Source organism: Lepisosteus oculatus, chromosome 17 (assembly GCF_040954835.1).
Source record: "Lepisosteus oculatus isolate fLepOcu1 chromosome 17, fLepOcu1.hap2, whole genome shotgun sequence".
NCBI lineage: Eukaryota > Metazoa > Chordata > Actinopteri > Semionotiformes > Lepisosteidae > Lepisosteus > Lepisosteus oculatus.
The window spans coordinates 10,791,401-10,816,983 of NC_090712.1; the positions used below are offsets into that span (position 1 = coordinate 10,791,401).

Consider the following 25,583-nt stretch of genomic DNA (forward strand, 5'->3'; position numbering starts at 1 on the left):
GTGAATTTCCAAAAAACCTAAGCTGGTTTCCACTTCTGACCTCACATCTGTAAAATGTTACTTATGTTTAAAAGGCTGTTTCTTTAAAAATGTCAGTCTTTTAAAAAATACACTAATGCACTTATGCTCAGGAAATATATTTATTCTAAAAAAAAACATTTATTCTGTATTTCCGTTTTCTGTATTATGCAATCACGTGTTTTCGAGATTGTATAATAACGCGGAAAACGTTTACGTAAAGTTACCGCTACTTTGTTTTAGAATCTCCATGGGTTGGGTTTTTTTAAAGTTATAAAACAGTTTTTTTTTTTTGGCAGAGAACACACTCGGTGCACAGTAACATTTTGACCAATACAAAGCGGAAAAAACATCTCTACCGCAGACACGCTTCTTTTTTATTTAAATATTGAAATGTGACACCTGTTTCTGGAATAAACCCTCATTATTTGTGTGGAATAACTGGTTGGCCAACATGGGCACATTGTGTAACCCAGTTGAAAAAAAAACTGGAAGCCTTGCATTGCTGCAGAAGCGCTACCTGATGACGCCTAGTGCTGCTCCGGAGGAGATAAATTCTGCAGCACCAGCGACGCTGAAGTCTCAAACGGCTTGGGAGAGAGAATCGCAATGAAGAACTCAAGTGTGGCGCTCCTCGCTCTTTTCGGAGTTTTAGTTTCTGGATATAACGAAGAGAAAGAAACTCACGGGTCTTCTCTCTGGTTCTGTCATAAACTGGACTGTCCAGAATACACTTTGGTGAAGAAGCATGAGGTGATTTGTTGTTTATCGTTCAGGAAATAGTAACTTGTTTTTTTTTTTCGTTTGAGCGTATCACGTTCCGCTGGAGATTGACGCAGGTCTTCTATATTTTAAAGATCCTGCAAGTCTTTTAAAAACCTCTGTGCTGTTATATAGCAATTAAGTACACACAATTCTGTAGACGGGACATTGAAACGGGATGGAATGATAAACTATAAATTGGGAAAAAAACGTGTAAATTCAGCATTATGCTTTTTCTGAACTACAATACGCCATTAATCATCGTACATAGTAAATGTATAATACGTATGTACTGTATGTTTATTCTTTCCAATGATCTGGTCATGTAATGTTGTTGTTGATTTGTCCTGAAAAGTAATTTCGGGTTGGAATTATAGTGAACAGTTGACCAACATTGCTTGCATACTGCACACCGGCTGATCACTGATTTTCAACTCAGTAATGGTTGAATATGTTAATATCTTTCAGTTTTAAAATCCCGATCCGTTTTAGAATCTCTACGAACAAAGAGTCATACGATAAATTATTTAAAGAAATAACAACTGTTGCAATTTTCCTGCACTTCTGTTTACGTACTTTGGATAATATGTGCGGGTTGCAATGAAATGTGTGGCCCAGTTACTCGTAGTAAGGGCGCAAAATAGTGTAGTGTAGGCTGCACCTACTCGGAATTGCTAATCAATACATTTTTTTCCTGTTTTTAAATATGAATGTGAACAGCTCTAATGTGAAGTCGGGTTTGCTGTGCCTTTCAACAGACCTTTGAAGAGCGATACTATAATGCCAGCAGATGGATGACGACAGAGGTAGAAGGAAATTACAAGAGCGCTGTTAACAAAGGTTTCATGCGCCTCTTCTATTACATAGGTGGAAACAATGAAGCCGGTAAGGGGAAAAATATTTCGATTAAAAAAGCTTTTTTCTGCATCTCCATTCAGACTTTTTACAGGTTGAAAGCCCTGGCAATGCTTGAACCTGACACAATGCAAGCAGGATTAAAAATATAACCAGTATAGCCCTGGTTTCAGGATGCTCTGGCCCTTAACTCTGAATACAGATTGATACATCTGCAAGTTTTTCCCCACAGATGACCTGAAATCAAATGTTTGACTTTTTCAGGGATAAAGATTCCTATGACTGCCCCGGTTGCTGTTGTGGTGCATCCCCCTACCATCGACGGGAATCCAAAGAACATCTCTGTATCCTTCTTCGTCCCTGCAAAAAGCATTCCGCCAAAACCAAAGGACCTTACAATTCATGAGTTAAATTTGACTGGCAGCACTATGTATGTTCGGTAAGTCGGCTATAGTTGCTATTAGATGAAAAGAAAAATACAGAGCAAGATAACGTTGAAAGTGTAACTGTAAATCTGTTTTGCCCTTTCCACAGATCTTTTGGTGGATTTGCCTCGGAGTCAGATTGGACTGAAAACGCCCAAGCGCTCGAGGCTGACCTGAAGGCAGCTGGCATATCCTATGATCCTGTCAGCTATGTAGCAGCTGGTTATGATTCTCCATTCAGGCTCTTCAACAGGCACAATGAAGTTTGGTTCCACGGGTTGAAGATGGAGAATGCGGAGAAAACTGAAAACGCTTGAGCCTGATTATACATGGAATGGAACCTGTTATGGAAATGAATGACGTTTGTCTGCCAGAAGTAAAGATGGACAGTAATTTAACTCCTGATGATGTGCAAAGATGCACTTTTCACAGGTGTGAATGTGTGCTAAGTAAAACTTTCATGCCTGACAAAAATGCACATCCAGTTCCTTGCAGTTTTGTTTAACAAGTCTTTGAATGTGACAATGTTGTATAAAGGGATTATTGTAAATGTATTACAGGGATGTGCTTATATGACCTCTAGTGCTTCAGATAACGCTTGAGTAATTAACTAATCTTAATGTAACTGAAATCTTCTTTAATGAGCAAAACAAACGTATTGAAATAAAGGAGCACTATTTGTAGTGCAGGAAACAATTTGTCTTTGTAATTTTACATCGTTTGGATACTATTTTAAACTGAGCTCCCATGGTGCGTTTCTGAAAAGTAAAGAAAGTTTCTTGACTATGCAACGGTGTGCACTTTTACAATCCAACCTACCTAAAGTTCCTCCTTGATTCAATGGGTGAAGCAATTTATTACTTTTCTACTTGCTGTGGTGCTACCCCCAAATAACGGCTTCTGTGCACGTGTGCTGCACATCGGTGGTGGTTGAAGTAGATTTCCCCTATATGTGAATTGCTTCAGGTTTATAGGTACTTTTCATCCCAGTTAGTTATTAAAATAATTCTAGAAAAGTAAGCACCAGAACATTAAAACATTTCCTTCCCTTTGGGATATTGATTTAAAAAAAAAATTAAAACCTGAAACTACAAAATGTTGACTCTATATGTGTTATATTTGTAGGATAATTGGTTTCTGGGATGACTGGCCCTGGTGTGTGTGTGTGTGTGTCAGTGTGTGCCCTCTGTTGGAGTGTCCTGTCCAGAGTGTGTCCTGCCCACCCAAGTGGATGCTGTGCTCCAGTAGTGAACAAACAAATTAAGTCCATTCATTTTGATAAAGAGAACTAGGATGCTCTTGGATGAATTCAGAAATGAAAAGGAAGTATTATAACTAATAATTTGTCATTGTAATTTGTGATAGCAACAAGCTGGCCACAAATGGATTTAACAGTCCCCATATATACAAAAATATAAGATCCGCAACAAAATTTACAACATTCGTGTTATTTTAGTCATAAATAATATCTGAGCACATCAGCTAATGTCTTATTTGGGGATACTTAAAGTTGAGTTAATGTCAAGAGCCTATTAATTCTTCCATAACAAGAAAGCCAAATATTACCACGCATTACAATTGTCCATGGTGCATTCAGCAAGAACTACAACAACAATAATTAAAGTGCTGCTTTATGATACAAAGAACTGTCTTAGAATTTCATTTTGCAGGAATGTGTGCTGTAATACCTCTCAGGGTTTGACAGAGGGCGCTAGCCGGTAAGATTGCGCTCTATTCAGTGTCTGTGGAGCCTTTGTAAACTGAAACGCGGTTTCAACCTAGAGGCTACATCGCAGTGGGGGAATAAAATCATGAAAGCAATCGTTCAGAGGGTTTCAAAAGCCAGCGTGACAGGTTAGTAAACAAACTTTTAGAATTTGCCTGGCGTGCTTAATATACATATACACTTGGATTCCTGGTGTGTACATTTTCATTATCCGGTGGGTTGGCATTGCAGGCCGTGTATTGGCTAGTGCAGTTGTTTGCTCTAATAATAGAGCTTAATTGAAAGAGTTTGTATGTGTATGTTTTTAAGATGCATTGTTTTTAAAAGGCAATCACATTTCAGTTCAGTTTGCTCTGCGCCAAAAGACCAGATCGTATACGCCGGACAGATGAGCGCAAGGATAAGCACGCGTATTGAGTTGAAGACTTCTGCTGGGTTTCATTGGAAAAGCCGGTTACTCTGCTTCCTTCTTTACATGGAGGTGGGCGGTATTGACGCAGCTTGTTGCTCAGTGGTTCCGACTCTTCTACTGTTTTTATTTGGGCAACTACAGCTGTCCAGGCCTTGGTGCAATGCACTTTTCAAGCAGTATTACATACGGAAATGAAGCAGAAAAGAGAGGAACTGAATGCCTTTGTCAGGCACCTATCGTGGTAGCATTAATAAGGCCCGAAACAAATACAGTTGCTGTTGCTTAAAGTTGATTGTAAAAATGCACTTATTTCAAGCAGTAGAGTATATTTACGTTCATGCGTTGTTTTGATCTCATTGATGGGCTTTCATTGGATAACAATAGACAGAAGCGTAATGAAAGACCTTGACACACTGTTATTGTAATAATCAAACAGGTGTTACATATTATCAACAAAAAGTCAGTTACTTTTTGTTTTGAGAATGAGTTTACCAGACAACACCCTGTTTTCTAAATAATAGAAAGAAATATATACAAACCTTTGAACAAACAGTTTCTTATGATACCCTGTTTTTTTAAAGTACCTGCACAAACTTTCTACTACATTAGCAAGCTGAAAAATTATATTTACGGTATAGTATGACGAGGTGTAATGACAGCAGTATCTTAAACATTACAGTCATTTAAAACAATGAAGTGCTGTTGAATAACGTTTCTACAAATTATTATTATTTTTTTTTATAGTTGGAGAGGAACAAATAAGTGCCATAGGGAAAGGCATTTGTGTACTACTGGGGATATCAGTAGAGGACACGCAAAAGGATGTTGAGTACATGTAAGTAGGTCACTTTCTCCCACTTTTAGAGTGACATTTGGACCCAAGGACACCCAATAGCACCAAATTTTTCTGCCATGCTCTCTTAAAGAAACTGCACTTTTCTTCCAGGGTCCGTAAGATTCTGAACTTGCGGCTGTTTGAGGACGAGAATGGGAAGCACTGGAGTAAGAGTGTGATGGATAAACAATATGAGGTGCTGTGTGTCAGCCAATTCACACTGCAGTGTATCCTCAAGGGAAACAAGCCCGACTATCACTCGGCCATGCCTGCTGAGCAGTCACAGCCTTTCTACAACGACCTCTTGGAACACATGAGAAAAGCTTACAAGCCGGAATTAATCAAAGGTACGATATTCTACAAGGGACTGCAGAAGAATTTCTGGCAGGTGTTCATTTTTATGGTGTAAGGGAGGTATCCGTGCATCTACCGAAGACTCCTGCTCTGAGCGTAGCTTAGGCTCAGCAATCCAGACACCACAAGTTCGAACCTGAGGCACATCTCTTGTTGAATAATAACTGGCATTCCCCAAGCAATGGTGCATGTTTGGAACAGTGCTGAGATTAGCTAGCCAAGGCTCTGTGTGCTTTTATTGAAATAATAAGCGTTGTATCTGTCCCCCATTCAGCACAGAACATACTGTAGGTACCTTGGTGTGTAGTATGTCAGAAGATGCATAGCTTGATTTGCAGGAGGGTGAGAGGAGCCTGTCTGAACTTTTTCATTGCACTTGTTTGGTTACAGGCCTTACAAGCGTTACTGTGAACCAATGTAACAACACAGCTGGCAATTCCAAATTGCCTGTGTATATAAGAAGAAAAATAATTGTGGTTTCTTAATTAAAATGAAGAGATTACCATTAAAAAAAAAGCTTCCAGTGGCATTGGAGACAAATTGGAATTTTACCACTGTAAAAGTGAGTTGAACAATAGTTTATAAAAAAAAAACATTTTTCAGATGCGTAGAAGCTTGCTCCAGGGGTCACAGTGTGAGGCATAGGGATGTACCTTACTATTAAAAATTAATGAGAAATTCACAAGTTGTTAATTTAAAAAAAGGGTTCGGTCATCTTTTTATAATGAAAAACCCTTCACATCCTCTGACTTTTGGTGGAATGAAAAGCAAAAGGATTTATATTATATTAATTATGTGTTATATAAGGAAGGCTGTTATATCCACTGCACTAAGTTGTGGATGAAGCCTTTAATTTCAAGCTGATGATCATCATTTTTCTACTTTTGGGACACACAGTGTCGATGAAAGATGTGCTCTCATGAAAACAGGTTAGACTGTAAGAGGAATAGGAAACCAAGTGCATCCAGGAGTGACCTATGGGGAGACTGTGTAATTAGTCTTTTTAGTTCTTTCTCAAAACTGATGATGCTGCATTCTGCTTTGTGCTACAATATATTGCACACTTTGTGAAGTGGACAGTAAAAAGCAGTTTAAATCACAAGGGACCATGTCATCGCCTGCTGCTTTAGAAGCCATGATGCTGTAATACTGAGGGCTAAATGGGACAGTTGACCGTGTGTATAATACTGCAGTATAGAGGGAGGGCTTTGTAGATAAAGAAGAGTAAAAATGTTTGGAATTATGCCACACATGCTACATACCATCTGACAGAGTTGTGTTCTTTCTTAGATGGAAAGTTTGGAGCCTACATGCAAGTACATATTCAAAATGATGGTCCTGTCACTATAGAATTGGAGTCTCCAGCTGGTCCCATCGATGCAAAGCAGGTATTTTGTTGGATTTTGAAAGTTACACATTCACTTCAGTCCTCTCACCAGACTGATGGAAAAGAGTTTTCTCAAGATTGTTTTTTTCACTATTCCTAGTCCATGTAAGCAATGTAAGGCTAAGCAAACCATAATTAAAAATTAGATTTTATGATCTTCTTACTAAAACTTACATTATAATTATTACTGTGTATAAAGTGTTTTTTCCTGTGACTTTTTTGGTTTTCTTCAGTTTTCCAATTAAGATAAAATGTGGTAATATGCACAGAAGGTTGTAATCTTGCATTACTTTATCCCTATGTTTTCTTTAACATTAGTGTTTAGAATAGAGTTATCAGCTTCTATTCTTGTGGCTGAAAGTCCTGCAGGTTTTACAGGTATATTTCTGGAGATGTTTATACCATGTTCAGGAATGGGCTCACGTACTGACTGCTGTATGAAACAGTTTGTATAGTTTCAGTCTTTTCATTGTTATTCAAACAAAAATGTGCTAGATGGTGCTGTTGGGTTTGCATGTGAAACATGGAACTACAGCACAGTATTTTTATATGTTCCTATAGAACTGAGGGTCTTATTTCACCAACTGTTGAAGTTTAGTAATAAACATTGTTCCACCGCAAGTATTAATAACATGTTCATAAACCCCAAATAGGTATAGTAAAGAATCACCATTCTTTATGCTGGTTTATTTAAATTCCAAATAAATGAATTTCAAAACAGTGCCAGGTTTTTGACATATGATGTCAGTGGCAAACCCTGGTGATCTTGGAGTATATTTGAATCTGTAACTTAAACCACAACCAAAGCTTTTAAATTGTCCCAACCATTAACATGATTAAATAGTGTCCAGCGACTGTCTAGAACTTGAAAAAGTAAACCAAAGCAATTCATTAATAATTAATCTACTAGCTATCACCCTTATACTTACAATGTGTTATGAAGTTAAGTTTACAAAAAAAAAATTCAATTGGAAACTACCTGCCATTTTTAATGTGACATCTCCAACTAGGAGTAATTTTCTTTTAAATAGGTCTTTAAGTTTGAAACAATACAGCAAGTATAAAAATGGGAGATCACACAGTTTGGGAAAACTGGTTATTTCAACAGTTTTGAAATAAATTAGTTGTTTTGAAATTAGAAATTTATTAGAAATAAATTAGACATTTTGAAAACAGTAGTTGAAGAGAAGTATCAGACTGCACTGTTATAGCTTGTGCCCTATCAAAATGTCATATAGCCCTAGATGTTAACATTTTCTAAAAAGAACATCTTAAAAGATTGTCGTTTATCTTTAAAACATACATATGCAGGTACTGAATTTTAAATTAATGAATTCTAGCACAACACAATGTAGTCCTTTATTCACCTCAGAAGAGCAAGCACAGATCTCTTGTCAGTTGTTCGTTTATAATGGATGAAATTGTAAAGCTTTTTAAATGAATGGACGTAAAAAGCATTTAGCCCTTTCTGAAACACTGCTTTAGTGACTCCAGTCCAGTTGCATCCAATGTGTTGAATAGATGCTTTTAACATTTTAACCTTGTTTCCAAGGAAACCGTGTCAGTGTGGGTGGCTTTCCATTTATGAGAAACAGTTATATATATATAACTATTTTTATGAATTAGATATCCCACCTATATAATAAGCCATTCTTTGTGGGATGCACTGTGGGCAGTGTAATGTAGGTTTAAAAATGCTTTGCTTAATGCTTTTTGAAATCTCACGCAAGGATGTTTATCAGTAATGCCAAAAAATAAAGCTTGTCAATTTTCCCTGGAATGAAGTTAAAAATGAAAATTGGAGACCACAAAATTCTTTAACAAATTGACATGCAAAAGGGTGCATATTTTCAGAACATGCTGAAAATATCTTTAAGTAAGCCATCAGGAGTCTAGGAAAGTCTGTTGAAAGAACCAGATGTGCAAAAATGTATGTCTTCTAAATGACAGCTATTTTGATTTTCTCATTTCGTTTAAATGAAAGCATACTGGCACTATATAGGCTCTTTGCTCATTATACTTTTTGGAGGGAGCTTCAGGAATAGAAATTGGTCAGAACAAAGTACCTAATTTACTTTTTGTTTGTACTATATCTATAAAGCATAGAATAAAGATTTCTTTGTATAACACAATTTCAGGAACGAAGTAGCACTAAGTTTGCAATTTTAATGTTATAATCAGACTCGGTAAGTCTTTAGTGATAAATTAAGTTCTTGTGTAGACCATCCAGTATGGTAAGTCATGCAGAATACAAATTTCCACGTCAATTTCTAATATCAAAACTCATTTAACTTTTACATTGTGTTCACTTGCCCTTAGTTGCTTATTCCCTCAGCATTTCGGTTTATTATAATGCCCTTTCAGTTATAGTCTTAGATTGGCCTAATATACAGTATATGTGTATACAGGTGTCTAGAGGTGTTATTTTGTATATTTCCAGCCTGTAGCCTGCTTTAGTGAGCTCTTAGGAGTTAAGCAAGGTTAGTCAATAGGGTGGGCCTCAGCTTTTTTGTCAGGTGTTTTGGAATTATTTGAAGTAAAAAACGCTATACAGGTGCATTTTCTTAATATCATTATTAACCTTTTTTGGCCTGTTAAGAACTTTAAAGTCCCACCATAAGAATGTCTGTGAACTCTGAATCTGGCCTTCAAAAAATAGGAATGGAAGATTTTCAGTGAACAATGACAATGGACTGCAGATCATCTGCCAAAGAGCCAAATGTAAATAGTGGCTTAAAAATGAGTTTTTACTTTAACCTGTTTTGTTATTATAGCATAACCTTGCTCCTCGGGATGATTCTTTACCCTATTCTACATACCTTCATTGCAAATGAAGCTATTTTATTACTTATCATTCATTTATTATTAGAAAGCCACTTATCCTGGTGAAGGTCACAGCAAGCCTGTGTCTACCCTGGCAGCATGGATCAGGACTGAGAGAACACTGCTGTTCTCCACCTGGAGTATAGGATGTTGTCACAGTTGTTACTAATCAGACAACGTTAATTTACTGATGAACATCATCATCCAGCAATCTTTATTTTTCTAAATTGATATTTACGCATACAGTTGGTCTGTGCTAAATAAGGATTTGGAATTGGAAGAGGATAATTTTTATGTAAAGAATTTCCAGGTTTGCTGTGAGCTTCTTAGTGCAACTTTTTAATAGTTGTAAGTACTACAGCAAGTGCATATTAGGATTAGGGACAGATGGGGAATTTGACATGTTCAGGTTCAGTATTTTATCTATATATATTGTGTTGTGAAGTTGTAAGGGTAATTAATCTACCATAGGACAAAATCCTGTTTACTCACTTTCTTACTTTTATAAAGCATTTGACCTTTTCTGCAACATTTCAAGTTTGAAGCTCTTTATTTAATAATAGTTGTGCCATTAATGCAGTACTACAAATTTAAATTTTAAGTCTGTGTTAAACAACAAATGAATCAAAGCAACCCATTAAAAGACAACATCCCATTTCATTTATTTAGAATGATATCTGCAGCGTGCATGATAATCATCTCCCTAATTTGTGTTTAATTTAGTCACAGTGAGGCTCAGTAATTAAAAATGCTAAGATTGTACAGTTTCATTCACCCTGTCCTTTGTTGCAAGTCTGTTTGCAGACTGTTGATTAACAGAGCTTACTCATTCTTTTAAAATGTCAACCTTTGTAGTGGATGTAGTGTGCAGTTTTTAGGGGAATGAAGGATTTTAAATGCTGCAGTTCAGAAACTTAAAATATGTTAGTACCCCTGAAAGTTTAAGGAAATATTACACAGCTTTCAACTGTGTAACTTAAAAGTAAATGTGAATAATTACTGTGTGCATTCCACATTTGTATGTGTGTGATGTTGGGATGTGAAGGTCGAATAATTGTTATTTTTGATATGATGTTCAGGAACAATTGGACTGCTTTACTGCACTAATATGTCATGAATAATCTTCCTTCTCAATTTTATTGCTTCTCAGTGTTAACAATATTTACTATTGTTAAAAAAGATGAATGGTAATGAATTTGTTATAAGGTAGCCATATTTGTTCAACTGGAGAAATAATCTTCTTCTTTTGAATGTGATTTTTAAAATTAACTGCCTTACGTTTTGTGGTTTATCTCTTAGCCGTTTTTGTAAAGGCTTCCTTTCCAAAATACCAGGTCGAGTTGTAAATGTTCAAAGATGTAGAACATTTATACCTTTCTGTGTTAATGGTTTAAGGAAGGACTTGTTATTTTTAGAATGCTGTCTAATGTTTTAACATTGTGTTGCTATGCCTGAAAAAGTTAGATAACGCACAGCAATAACAACAGCGCAAAACCTGTTATAGGAATGCTGAAGAGGATTAATATGACCTCTCAGAAGTAGTCCTTCACATTGTTGTTCTACTGGTTTAGTTGATTTGTCCTCCCTGAAGAACATTTTTTTCTTTTAATACAAATAATGGGATTCTTTTTTTAACATAATTTATTTGGGTGGCAGTTATCCAGAATATTTGTTTTTTCTGTGTGTTTTAGTCTGACATTACTTTTCATTTGCAGAGGCAGGTTTCTAGAACATCATAATTAACCACTTAATGAAGTGTTACTTTAGCACCAGCTCCAACAGAGGATTCAACATTTTTGGTTTTCTTTGCTGGCAGACATCTTATAACTGATCGGTTTATCCGGCACTAGAGCCTACTGAAGATCATAAAGTAGTTTTGTAGTTATGAGGGTGTGTGTGATTATTTCCTGTTTTTTCTCCTGTCACTACTTTGACACGATTACAAGTTGCATCAAAAAAAGAAGAATATGAACACAAGGCTAGGTTAATTTCAGAATCTATAGAAATGACCCCTTACATTTCTTTGGATATTTCTTTTGATTGTATTTTTCTTAAAATAAACAGACTGCCTACTGATTTTCATCCATCACACATTAATACAAATGTATATAAAGAAATGATAGATATTGTTCATAGGCTGTTAACCAAACTCTTCCAATAGTCACAGAGGAGCAATTTATTAGAAAATTGCTAATGTAATACCAATCTATAAAAGTATACAAACAAGTAATTTGAGGTCAATACTATTACTTTAGTTATATGTAATGATATGAAAACAATAATTAGAGGATTATCTGCATGGCAATAGAATTTTGAGGGATAGTCAACATGAATTTCTGAAGGGGCATTGTTGATGTAGTGGAGTATCAGTAGAAATTGTATTAGGACCAAGTATTTAAAATCCTCAAAGGCACTGGCAAAGTCAACCCAGTGGAAGTGTTCAGATTCAGCACTGAGACTTGACCCAAAAGACACAAACAAAATTACCTAAAGTGTATGTAATGCTGAAAATAAGAGTTGCTTTTACCTAGCCACGCTGCAAAAGCCATTATCCTGTCTTCTTTTAATAAATGGCTAAACTAGATCCTGAGATTCATTACCTGCCCGCTTCTAAACAAGATAGGTGTACTGAATGGCAGCTTCTTGTGATGCTTTGCTGTTATTCTGTGATTTGAAAATTAACATAGAGCAGCTAAACTGGATTGGGACACTTCTTTCTCTTTCTTATCAGAGTGTCTCCCCTATGAGATATCTTTCTCATTTACTAAGTAATCAAGACTTGCATTACAAGTGTCTGGGGGGATTAAAATGCCTGTATTGATTAGTTCCCCTTAACCTTGCAAAACAAACTATAAAATTAACATTAGCATGAACAGCTGGACGTAGTTCTTTAAGCTCAGCATTTTGCATTCATCCTTTCTCACTAGATCCCTAACATTGATCATCCAAATACTCTCAGAAGTGGAAATAAATGTTTATAAGGGTATCATATAATTACTCCTCCACAGGTAAGCTAACCTCTACACAGTTGTGCTTAAAAGGAAAAAAAGCCTTTGGCCATTAACAAATTTACATCCATAAAAATGAGTTGTGAATTTTATAAGGTCCCCAAACACTAAAAATTAGTTCTTTTGTGTACATTTAGCCTAATTACATTTACTACACAGGGCATTATAGACATCAGTTTGTCAAAATCTTAACTTAAACTTAAACTTAAGATGTTTCAGAAATTAAAACATCTTTAAAGAGAAATATAGAGGTGAAGATGACATTGTATATCGTTCTTCTGTCCTATTATATTGTTATTCTGCTTTTCTTCTTTGAAACTCCACTTATTATGTGTGATATTTAGGAGAGCCATGTGATCTCTGCTCACTTATTATCTGCATAACTGTTTAAATAACCCTTGAGTTATCAAATACCTCAACTTTCCTTCAGGAAATTTCAACTTGGAGGAAGTTGGAAGGGAGTCCCTTTTTGAGATAAGGGGCACTAATCAAGACTTGCATTTTTAAGACAACCACCATGGCACACAACAGTATTTTAATAGTGTGAAATAAAAAAGCCATTTGATTAACATGAATTAATTTGTCATAATCATGAAATTATCCTAATGAATTTTGATTATGCATGAAACAAAGGAACATTTCTTGGATCATTTTGCATGCAGTGCTACAGGAAAGTATATCTGCTTAATTAAAGTTCCATTATGACAAATTAAATTTAAATGCATACCATGACAGATGTGTTTAGCCTTGTTAAAGAACACTTCACAATTCTATGGTTCACATAAATGTGTTTATAATGAGATGTATATGAGGTTGTGTGCTTTGAAGTGTTATGAGCTGTCAGGACATTTTGATGGCTTTTAGAATATGTTCATGCTTTTGATTGTAGTGTAAAATAATTTCTTTCCTAGAGAACAGCTAGATTAAACATCTGAACGTCATAATATTAGCCAAGGAAACTCACTGCAGGCACATTTTCCATTTGCAGAAACGTCAAGGTTAATATAAAATGCAAAGGCTTTTTTAGCCACATAATGTATTAACGGTAAGTCATATCAGACTGACTGGATTTCCATCATATTACTTTTGCGTAGCACAAAATAAATCGTAGGACTGCTGTTGCTGCAGCAATGAATAAACTGAATTTACTTTTTTAAAAAACTCATAATTAAGAATTAGACCTTAGACCACTTTTTTGACCAAAAATGGGTAGAATGGTAACATATTTGCCTTTAATCCATTAAAATAGTTTGTATAATTGTGAATTAAAGCTGGACTTTAACATGTTGGACTTTGTACTTTCCTTTTTTTGTGTTTAAGCCGCTGAATTGTTTAAGTAAAGCCCTCTCAGGAGTTTAAATATCTTTTTATTCTAGATAGAGCAGTGAACAGTTGTGTTTAATGTGGCAGAATACTACATTAACCTAATAACAGAAATTAAAATAACTTGATTAAAAAATAGTTACCTTCATGAAATGTTCTCAGTTGCCTTAAAAGAGAAAACCACACCCTGAGTTCTTTGAGATCAAGATCCAAACCCAGGTTGGGTCACTGGTTGACTGGCCAGTAGTCCTGAATAGGGGCGAATGGGACTAAGATATGAGCCAGGGTTTAACAGACAGAAATACACAAACAAAAAAACCCACTGCACTATTCTACAATCCAGTACCCTCTAAACCTGTCTCCCGAGAAAGGGGTGGCAAACCCAAATCAAAGTCTTCCACAGGATATCTGTCTACTCTATATAAACAAAGATATAGGCCACAACAATCCCAGCCCTACGCCACAGCCAAGAAAACAAATCCGATACGTCTCACGTTTTCCCCGTTTCTTTTTCTATCCCCTGTCTTCACGCACTCTCTCTTCAACCACACCCACCTCCAAAAATGGACCCCCGCACGGGAGGGGAGGAAAAAAAACAAACAAAACGTAACAGGCTATAAAATTGTTGGGCGTCATGCAACAATTCAAATTGAATGGGCTAGAGTCCACACGAGAGCAGCAGCGCCTGTCTCTTGTCAAGCAGCGCAAGGACTGGGTGATATGGGATAAAGTTTGTCCTCTGGCTGGCATGTAGAAAGTGCCAACATGTGCTTAGCACTGTGCACTTGACACTGTGTGTACAGTATGTTAAGGGAATGTGATCTTTGGCTGTCCAAGTGGATGCAGAACTACACTGTCCAGTTCTGTTGAATAGCAATGGCCAGTTTTACAAAGGATATATATTCAGAATGATCAAGTAACTGAGAACCTGGAATGTTTTTTTTATCTGCTGTTTTAATAGACTCTCTAGATGTGAAGCTCCTCGTTGTCATTGCTTAGGCTTAGATTGACATCACTCTGCCTTCTCCTCATCTCTAGATTTTTTTGTCCTTTTCCCTCATCTCACCTGCTTTTGATTCTTCAAACTTCAGGCTACAGATCCTGGAATTATACTGTCTTGAGCTCTTTAAGTCAATATAAGTCACATATATGACTGGTGTACACAAAATAGTGCAATAAACTAACAAACCCTACTGTTCTTTATGTTCCATTGAGAAAAAGAATCCTGAAGGAGCAGCTTCCAGTCTTTACTGATTGGCTTTTCCTTTTGCGTCATTCAGAATCCTGTGCCTGTTAACATGCATTAAGGTGTGTTCTTGCGCTGAAAGATAGAGATGGGACTGGGAGAGAGCGCATACGAAAAGATAGCTCCTGTCTTTTATATGTTAGGTAATAAAAAATCCCTATTGCAGGTTTCTGCTTGGTTGTTGAGTATTCACCAGTTTCTGCGTACTTGGTTTTTCCGTTACTAGGCAGATTTAGGTCTCGGAGATCTCCTGGGGTTACTCATTGCCTTTGTAGTCGTTTTGATTGTTTTCCTACTGTCATTTTTCCCCACCACTAGCAGTCAAAGCTGGAGAAGCAGCAACGGAAAGAGAAGATGAGGGCTAAAGGCCCCTCGGAGTCAGGCAAAGAGAAAGCCGCCTCTCGTCCTAAAGTGGACCCCAGTGCCAGCAGTGGAGCTGAGGGAGACGTGTCTTCAGAAAGGGAACCATAAACACTGAAGTGGTAGGCATTTCTAGAACCAATTCAAAACACCACTAATAACTGGTCCAGCAATGGCAGGACATTGTAGATCTTAAATTTTTCCTGTTCCTTTCAATTGGTTTTCATCAGCTGAGCCGATCAAACAAGTGGAAGAGGCTTTATCATCACCAGCAGTCAATGATGTTTATTTATTATGAAGGGATGCAGGATAAGTGGTATTGTACTTTACTGCAAAAAGCAACGATGGGAGACTACATTGACTTTAAATATTTGACATCAGCTTGTTTTTCATAACTTGTGTCTTCAAGAGCTGTTTTCTAAGAATATGTAATCTGTGATATAGTACATTGGACATCAGTTGACTTTCGTTGTGTTTACCTGACCTGTTGACTTGTGCTGGGGTATGCAAAAGTTCTCAGCCTCTCTGTGTTAAGAACTATAAACAAAGTTTGAAGTCCTGGTTTATACTTTGAATATACACTTAACCAATTAATGTATTCAGTATTGTCTGTGAAATATGATTATTACTTTATCAGTTGAACAGATTAATTGAAAGGTCTTTGCTTGATCGTGCTACTTGACATTAACACTAAATAACAGATGAAGGTACATTTTGAAACATAATTTAGTTTTATTTCATAAACTAAAACATGAAACTTCATAATCATTAACCAGTTGTATCAACCACCATTTTTTTAATATTCACAAACTTTAGCACGTCTTAAGAATACATATTAAATTTCTACAGGCACAAGTGACTAATGTCAGATACTACCTAACCTCTAATGTTAAAAGTGAATTTACTCAATAATGCCTCTCTATTAGGTTAACACAGCCCTTTGGGCCTTATATACGAGAGCGTGGATTCAAAAAATGAAATAGCAGAAATTGAGGCTCGAGAGCAGATATTGTATTCTTGTGTTTATTCATGGATCCTGTCTCTTCATTTGGGATTTGATCTTATCATACAAATAATTAAAAGTGAGAACAAAACGCTGATGTGCTCATGAGCTTATGAAGGGCCTCTTATGTAATTGTTCATTTAAGGGTGGATTAGTGATGTTTTTACAGAATTACACTCTTTTTCATGGTCCTGCACTATATTTTTCAAGTATTAAAATGCCTATACTGTTTCATACAGCTGATTGTAGTACTTGAGCTGCCATCTGTTTGCTTACCTGGCCTGACCTTTGTCGAAAGTTAAATAAAATCGTAATACTTATCGGACTTATCTGTTTCATAACTTGACCTTGCACTGCACATTTTCTTCGTATTGGTATTGTCAGGTGTCATCCACAATCCTCTTTTAATAATAACACTCAAAGTAAATGTGTATGCGACGTAAATCAAAATACATTACGTAAAAGTAGTTTGTAGCAGAATGACTGAGCAGTATTAGATAAAGCTTAGTTGTTTTTGTTTTTTTCTGTGGTTGTTGAACAACACAGTAAATGGAATTAAGTGATCCTTTTTGCTACAGTCTTTAAAAGAGGAAGAAATCAGTTATGTTTTAAAGCTGAGTTATATTGCTTAGTTGGCAAAATGCTGGTGATCAGTTTCAGAAGTAAATGATTTTGGATAATTTTGGATACTAGATTCCCTAAATACTTTATGAAGGTTTCATTTTGGTAAACTAAATAATAAAGACTATTTTTGAAGAGACTACATCTCTGTAACTGTGTATCTTTAGAAAATATAGAAAAAAAAACTGTTGATGAAAAATATACAGGGTGTCATATTCTCATAGAATTTCTTAATTATTTTGTTCTCTTCTTTTTTTTTTGAAGGTCCTACTGTTTGGACTTGATCTCGACAAAATCCCCAAAAGCTTGATCTTCATTGACTTCAAAACATTTTCTTGGGCACCTTTTACTGAACAGAGTAGCCTGGGGAATGAGCTGTCTCACACTGACATTCACATTAAACCAAAGGAGTCCACTGCCTTGAGTTTCTTTCAGAAGTTCATGGGAAGGAGTTGAAAAAAAATGAGGGAACTAAGAAAAACAACCTGGAACAAATTTGATCATGGCAGGACCAGGAATGAGTCATTTGTTTTTACTTGAGCTTTTAGAGATAACCGTGTGCGGGGAAAATCATAGTAAATTTGTAAAATGTATGTGTTGAATCTTAAAAGGTAAATTCTGTTTTTGAGGAAAGGAATACTAGAATTCATTTTAAACGTTCAGCTGTCTCCTGTGTTCTAGTACTGTCTGCATGAATCACAGAAATATTGTTGTATATTCAGTCTGAAAACATCTGAATACATTTGAATTGGCTATAAGAACAGTATCTGCCTATCTTTATTCCTCCATTGTATACCAACAAAGCAGGAAATAAACTGGATAGATGGGAAGGGATATCTAACTAGACCAAACGTAAATCAAATTTAGATTGATTTTAAGGGCATTTGGAGGGGGAATTTTTTTAATCCAATGAATTCACTTTCTTTTCATTTTGGTAATCCAAATTAAATTGCTCTGAAGTCTTCATTATTAAAACACTTTTGGAAAGTGGTTCAGTGTCAGCTGAGATTTTGTCCTTAGTATCCACACTTTGTCACTTTTGTTTTGCTAAAGTAGAGAGCACAATTTTAATACAAGGAAGAGGCTCAAATGAGCTGATCTGGGAACCGGAGAAATGCGAGGTTACAGGTTTCTTGAAACCTTATAAAAACCAACTCAAGCAATTTTAATTTCTTATGTTCCTTTTAAAACTTGAAAAAAGATGATACAATATCTTTAGTATTGTGTATACGATACATTTCATGCCACCCTCCCTTAACCTTTCAGAATGGATGAAAATAGAAATAAAACTTGTTACTTTAAATGCAAAATCAGGGTAATGTATATGAAGATTGACCAAAGTTAAATGTGAAATGAGGCTTAATACCACTCATTGGTATAAGCATTTTTCACTGTACCATCTTAGTGAAAGGAAACTTCTGATGATAAATGTCTTTTTGCATTGCATGTGCTGTGTCCTTGGTTTATGTGTAAATATTGCACACCAGTTTGCTTTCATACCTGATGCCTTAGTGTGTACATTCAGCTGAAACATGGATGGCACTGCACATTTGAGTAGATATAGTAGAAAATTTGAAGTTGATGTGTTCTTTATTTTGTTATTGAATATGTAACAAAGTTGAATGTTTCCAAGCGTAAATGTGCTGTTTTTTTGTGTTTGTGGTATCCCTAGAATAAAGGCCAATACAACATGTTTTAAACCTTTAATTCATGTAATTCAGTAATGGAGTTTAATAAAACATCCCTTTTATCCAGGTAAGGGTAAACTTGTTTCCATAGACAGACGGATTACTGTGACACGTTTTATTACAAAAGTCCTTTTGTGACTTATTAACACATGAAACAAAGTAATTTCACAAGTCACAAGTGGTCAAATTTGGTCCTTTAAAATTGCAGGATGTTCACAATTTCACATCTCTAAGTTTTTTTATTAAACAAAAGACACTCAAGTTTAATACCTTTGTTTAATATTGAAGTTAAATGTTAATAGTAAAATCCATTGGGTATTCTTTCACAGCAAGGAAGTTGACTTGTTTTTGAAAGGATTTTTTAAATTTTGTTACAGTAATAGTTGCAATGTCCCATCCAGCATCCTGACACAATTTGTGTCTTAAATACAAATTCAATGATAAATCATGGTGAGATTTCTTCTTTGATTCTTTCGTTATTTTTCTTGTACTGAGAAAAAGGTGATTTTGTATTTAATGTCAAAAGTTTTATGTTGATGTCTGATGTCATTTTTATTTCTTGATACTATGTAAAGATGTGTTTGTCTAATTAGACTATACAGTATGTAGTAATTTGATGTATAACAGTCAAACTGTCCACTTAAGTGAAGTGTCCTGCCTAGGTTAATTAATCAACAATTGACATATCTTACTTGGCATAGCAAACCCTCTGATTTAGTAAAAAGAAAAATATTAGTTTTTAAGTGCATTAGCCCTGGGAGTTGTATCTTTTATATTTTCTATTATTCCCACTTGTTAGGTAATGTAAAACTTTCTAAACTTATAGGAAATGTGCTTATGAGCTGACAATTTTATGGTGTTTAGCTTTCCTAGAGTATTTGTGAGTAGAGTATTTCTCCTCATTAGGTTTCCGGTGGTATCGCTCCAAAATGTTGGAAATAACAAACCGGCATTTGGAAGGTAATATAGGTTCTTAAATTGCTATTTAAGATGTTATTTTATCATTAACCATAAAGGTCTGATTTTTGTTAAATGAGGCATTACAGCAGCACAGTGCATATGTGTGTTTTTCTCATTTTGTGTTGTTAATTGCGAAGTGTCAACATGCTCTGCTTTGACTGTAATCCTTGTTTTCTCTTAAACACTAATTAAATTATTTTATTACACATTTTCAGTACAGAAACAGTAGTTTATTTGTAATTTAATCATGTTTATTCAACCAGTGGAAGTTTATGTAGATGTTACTCATGAGAGACAAAAGTGTTGGAAAATTCTAAATAATCTCAGTATATGCAATATACTTTAAAAATATCAGGTATATTTTGTTTTCTTGATTTAAGTATTAAAAGAGAAAATATTTTGCCCTTTATAAGGTAGAGGCATTATTACTTGTGCTTCGTACATTGCTCATATATTGCTTTGATGATGTCTTTACAGTTATTGCTTTAAATTTTCCAGTACTGCATTGTTGTTTTTTGAACAGAGTGTAATTAGCAGCTAAGTTATGATTACCCCCATGGAATTCCACATTGTAAGAGGGTGAAATAATAGACACTACATGTTTTTTTATAAATGTTTTCACTTTACTTTAAATCATTCCGAAACCATAAAGGTTTATTCCCACATTGCTGTTTACTTATAGTTATGATAAGCAGTTCAAATGTTTACTTTGCTTATTTGTTAGGGATTTTAGTAGATGAGCCCTTCTGTATGGTATCTGTTAAGACTGGTGTGAGTTGCTTATTTTGAAGACATGGTTAAGATGGAAAGGCATTTGTTCTGCGGATGGAACAATCTGCTGTAGGTAATCTAACAAATGGGAATAAAAGGAATGGATAACAAAAAATATCATGCAAAACCATTTGCTGGGCTATTTTCCTTTCCCTCTCAGTGAGCTGCCCAGACCACGTGGATTTTATTTTTTAATCATTTATAAAGGCATCATCATTGACTCTTACATTAATATACTTAATGCTTTTGCCATTTAAAGTGATCTAGTTCACATGTGTGCGCCATTATCATCAACAAGCCCTTTTGACCACTTTGTTCTATCAGCAATTTGGTCTATTATCAGGCTTTGTTTTACAATTTGGTTGAAGTACTATTAAAATGCAAACCTCTTATAAGCCATTTAAATATTGAAAATCTTGAATTTAAATGCTCATGATAAGTATTGTTGTAATATTGAGGGAGCTATTACCTCTCCTCCTGTAAATGATCTTTTACAAGCAGATGATACAGTACCTCAAACAAAATTCCCCCGATGCCAGTAGACGACAAGGGTACATCATTCTTGTGCAATGTTAGAAAAAGTGTTGTCCATTCTAATCCAACAAAATACTTTCTTTTGATTTTCTTTCTTGGTCTTTTAGTGTTTCATTTACAGTATATTGGTAAATTCCTATTGTGTTAAACCTAAATATTAAAAGGTAATGCCATTAAAAGTTAATACTCAGAAAAGCATTAAACATAAAGAGGACATTTTTCTAAAATGGGTGGGAATCTCAAGAATAGTACCATGAGCTTCAAATGTTATATACTGTATTACCTTTGATAAGAAAGGCTTTGGAACGGCTAGTGTACAATAAACAGGTTTAAAATGGCAAAATGATGCTAACAGCCGATGCTTTCTTTTCATTCAGTGCCTTCTGAGGTTGTAACTGTTTGTCCTTGCTTTTTGTCATCCTCAGTCTGAAGTGTGAAAACTGCTCGGATGTCCCCATATTTAGATTTATAGGGGTGGTAAACCCAAAAATAACAAGCTGCAGCTAGAGAGCAAAAACAGATGGGATCCTCAAGGATTTTATTTTTCACTCTGTCCTTGTGCTGACTTTGGCAATCCATACTTTGTAGATGTGAGAAACCTAAGACAATGGTGTGGTCTAAGAATAGACAAAGAGGAATCCAGAATCCCCACAGGCCTGAAGTGCTTGTTTTGTATTAAATCAGAGCCAGGTGCTTTGTGACAGTGCATATTGATCAATTAGACAGTTAAAGCAGAGTCTATTTTTAAAAATGGTAACAATGTGTTCAGTGTTTGGTCTAAAAAATGGGTTGAAAATAAATATAACTATTAACTATTATTAAATGTAACTATTATGCACTATCAAATTAAACAGAAATACAATAGTTGTGATCTTTTGAAAAGATCCTCTGGTTGCAGTAAGATACAGTTGCTGTTTATCCCCCTTGTCAGCTCAACAAGGAAGAGGAGTATCTCAAATGGAGGTTGCTTCCATTGTTTCAACACTTCTATTTTTGTGATATTAAGTTGTTAGTAATATAACAATTCCTTGCTTTATGTAGCATTTCATATATAGGTAAAGAACTATTTCATCCTCTGCTGAAGTTCGGCTACCTCCTGGATGACACATGGCAGCAGGTAGAAAAGCTAGAAAGCACTTCACAACTTGCTGAATTGAGGGGGAACTTCAGGGATGTCATATTCTTCAAACTTGAAGTCCGATGTAGTTAGGGCGTGAGGGGTAATATCCCTACTCTTTCAAATATTACAATGGAATCTTTAATAGCAGTTTAATGTCTCACCTGAAGGATGATACAGGATCTAAGGCAATAGTGTCTCCAGTCATTGTAGTGGTGCATTGGTTTGGACAGTGAAGGCCAGAGAAAAGAGTGCCATCTAATGGTCCATTTGATATCAGTAGTTTCCAAAATATACATTCAAGTTTACTGAAATGCATGAGACTAAAATTGCTGTTTGTTAAATAATTTGTGGAATTTAGATCTGGAACATGACTTTCCTTAAAAGGTTTTGTTATTCTTGTGCTTTCATAGAAATATTTTTTCTACTGTCACACTGTTCAGCTGCTTAGTTTGGTTTTAGCCAAATTCTGTTTTTGTAATTTTTAGTGCAGGGTAGTAATACTTGGTAAGATCCCCGTCGTTAAAATGGGAAAATCCCACCCTTTAAAATATCCTGTTATCATTTCCCACCAGTCACAGGAGAAAAACAAGGTTTAACAAATCCCATGGCACATGCACTTTTAAAATTAAAACAGATGTTTTGCAATATTTGGAGCGCTAAATGATATAAAAGATCAATGGGATAATAAATTAAGAACATTACTAGATGTTCCATTCCAAGTGTTTCTGACTGTTATTTCACTGAAGCACCACAGAATAACATCTCCCTGCTATAAAGGAGGATCTGAAACAGTCATCTCTTTCCCTTTTGCATTTGTGTTTAATGCTAACAAAAGACAAGTGATTCTACTATTTTTTTTATTAAGACTTTTGACATTTATGAAGTGCATGATAACTTGTTAAACGTCTTGGTGGAAAAGTGAGAATGCAACAATAACAAGAATTCAAGACAATGTAAACAGAAGTAGCATCCACAGATTCCACTACCAGTGATGAACTACATGTATCAAAATGTATTAGTATGTTCTCTTCAGTCAGTTAGGCATTCACTGGATAAGAAATAAAGTATTTGTAAGATGTGATGAAAAGACATCAGGCAACAAGGACAAAACTAATGTCGTGAATGAGGGAGCACTAAATGGGATGTTGTGAACAAGAGTGCAGTGTATCTGGAAGCAGATGTGTTGTTCCAGTCTGCTTTTGTCTTTAATCGGGTCCAGAAGGCTGTTTTGTTCTTCCATTTTCTCCTGATCTGTGTAACTGATTCACAGATGGACAAGGTAATGACCGTGATCCTTGTGAACCGTCTGCCTGCGCTTAACAAGAACTTCTATTCCAGTCTCTAAATAAAAGGGAAATATAATTAACATTTACATAACTGCAAAAGTCCAGTAAAGCCTCATTGTAACACTATGTTGATTTTACTGATGCTGATTAGAGTGTTCTTGGTGTTTTTAGAATGGAGTACTCTAGAGCTTGAGAAATCTGCATTAGAAAACCTAATACCGTAAATAAGCTAATAACAGCCAGCATTCATTGGTTAAGTGCGTTAAAGAGTTATTTTCTATAGGGTACTTATACTTTTTTTCTTATGAGGCAAAGATTGTTGGGATGGTTTTATTCCCAGACTTTAGGCTTGTAGTGTCTTCAGGCTTTTCTTGGCATTCCACCTCAGCTCTTGGTAGCTTAATGGGTGTTCGAATGTATTATTTGATTCTTTAGACTTCAAATTTTGTATCACATGGTGGAAACCCACCATAATGTTTATGATAATTGACTGCATTATGATCATTTGTGATTTGACATGATGAATGCATTTTGCAATTCAACAGAAGGACCAAGACTGCTATGTGATAAATAGGAATCCTGAAAGTGTTCTAAATAGTTTTGTAAAATGAAAGAGGAACCGTCTAAGTTGGAGAGCCTCTGAGGGCTTAAAATTGTGATTGATAACGGAACCACTTAGAGCAAATTAATCTCTATTTTGAAACACAGTTTCAGACCTGTATAAAATTATTACTGTGTTTAAGGTCTGTTTTGAGCTTGGAGTGTATTAGCACCACTGTGGAATTAAATCAAGGCATGCCTTTTGAGGTATTCTGTCATTCCACCGAAATGTGTTTTTATGTAATTGAACTAATTATTTATTCAACTGAAAAATATTTTTTTGTCCCTAATACAATGCACAATATGGTAGAACTCCTGGAGGACAGCTGAGTACCACTGAATTCAGGAAGTCTGATCACTTCTTGTGGCAAGAATGTCTTAACAGAGGTTTGTGATATACTTTCTTGGTCATGATTGAAGGCAAATCTGTTTATAGTGAAAGTAATTTTAATTTTGATCTGAGGTAAGGGAAGTGATTGAAGTAAGCGAACATTTCGCATTGGATGACCAGTACAAATTTAAGCACTTTCAGTAAACATTTTTTCAGTTACATTCAGAAAGCATTCAAGAGCTACAGCCTGATGAAGGGTCATTTGAGATTGTTGCAAGAAGACAACTGGGCCTGAATACTTCCAACTATAAGATTTCAGGAGGAATGTTGTGTTTCCTCCTGAAATCTTATGCTGTGTTTTTAAAAGAATTCAAACCAGGAAAGGAAAGTACATCTCTGTTAAAATGCATATTCCAACAATCTTTGTCCGTGCTGTGTGTTAATTGTCATTGGTAGCTCTATCTGATGAGCCCAAATCAGGGTTCAAGCATGAAAGGATGCTGTTTGACCACATAATCAATCTTTCAGGTCCCTGGACAAAAGGAGTTCAGTTTGAAATATGCTTCTGTTTTCAATTCAAGGTAATGTTGGATAAAATGACCCCAAGAAGAAATGGAGCATTTGATCAATTCAGTTTCACCACAGCTGAAATCCAGTCTGTGTTCCTTTTTACTTTATGTAGCCATTGAAGTGATGCCATCATGACCTAAACGACTACTAGGTGATATTGTCAGACTATGATGCAGAGACTGTGGTAGGTAAAAGCTTAAAGTAATTTACTGGAAATTGGAAATATTAATGTAATCCTACTGGCTTCAGGGATTAAACGGTGAGCAAGTGACATTTCTGTTTCAAAAAGATTTATTTTTATTCTTTTGTTAAGGGCACCTGCATGTTATGTGGAGGAATCTCAAAATGCTATTTGATATTTTATATAGTTACAGCATATCTTGTCTGCCTTAAGTAGTTAAAATAGCAGAAAGCAGAACCCTCTCAAGGTTTAGGAGTTTGTGTATTAAGTCATTTTTATGTTACATGATAAGGCAATTCAGTTTTTTGAATGAGAGTATAAAAGTTGCTGTTTTCTGGTCTTTAACTCGTCATAAAGGTGTGTTCCACAGCTTTTCTTTCAGCA

General features: G+C 35.5%; 2 protein-coding genes across 2 annotated transcripts; both read left to right on the forward strand.

Moving 5' to 3' along the window:
• Nucleotides 1-545: 545 nt before the first annotated feature.
• Nucleotides 546-2,756, forward strand: soul2 (heme-binding protein soul2). The gene is made up of 4 exons (XM_006638754.3): nucleotides 546-771; nucleotides 1,539-1,665; nucleotides 1,900-2,074; nucleotides 2,170-2,756. The coding sequence occupies exons 1-4, from the start codon at nucleotides 628-630 to the stop codon at nucleotides 2,375-2,377; spliced, it is 654 nt and encodes a 217-aa protein (XP_006638817.1). The 5' UTR covers nucleotides 546-627; the 3' UTR covers nucleotides 2,378-2,756.
• A 1,028-nt stretch (nucleotides 2,757-3,784) lies between these two features.
• Nucleotides 3,785-20,014, forward strand: dtd1 (D-aminoacyl-tRNA deacylase 1). The gene is made up of 6 exons (XM_006638617.3): nucleotides 3,785-3,914; nucleotides 4,943-5,033; nucleotides 5,145-5,380; nucleotides 6,678-6,775; nucleotides 15,493-15,656; nucleotides 17,423-20,014. The coding sequence occupies exons 1-5, from the start codon at nucleotides 3,872-3,874 to the stop codon at nucleotides 15,643-15,645; spliced, it is 621 nt and encodes a 206-aa protein (XP_006638680.2). The 5' UTR covers nucleotides 3,785-3,871; the 3' UTR covers nucleotides 15,646-15,656; nucleotides 17,423-20,014.
• Nucleotides 20,015-25,583: the final 5,569 nt, after the last annotated feature.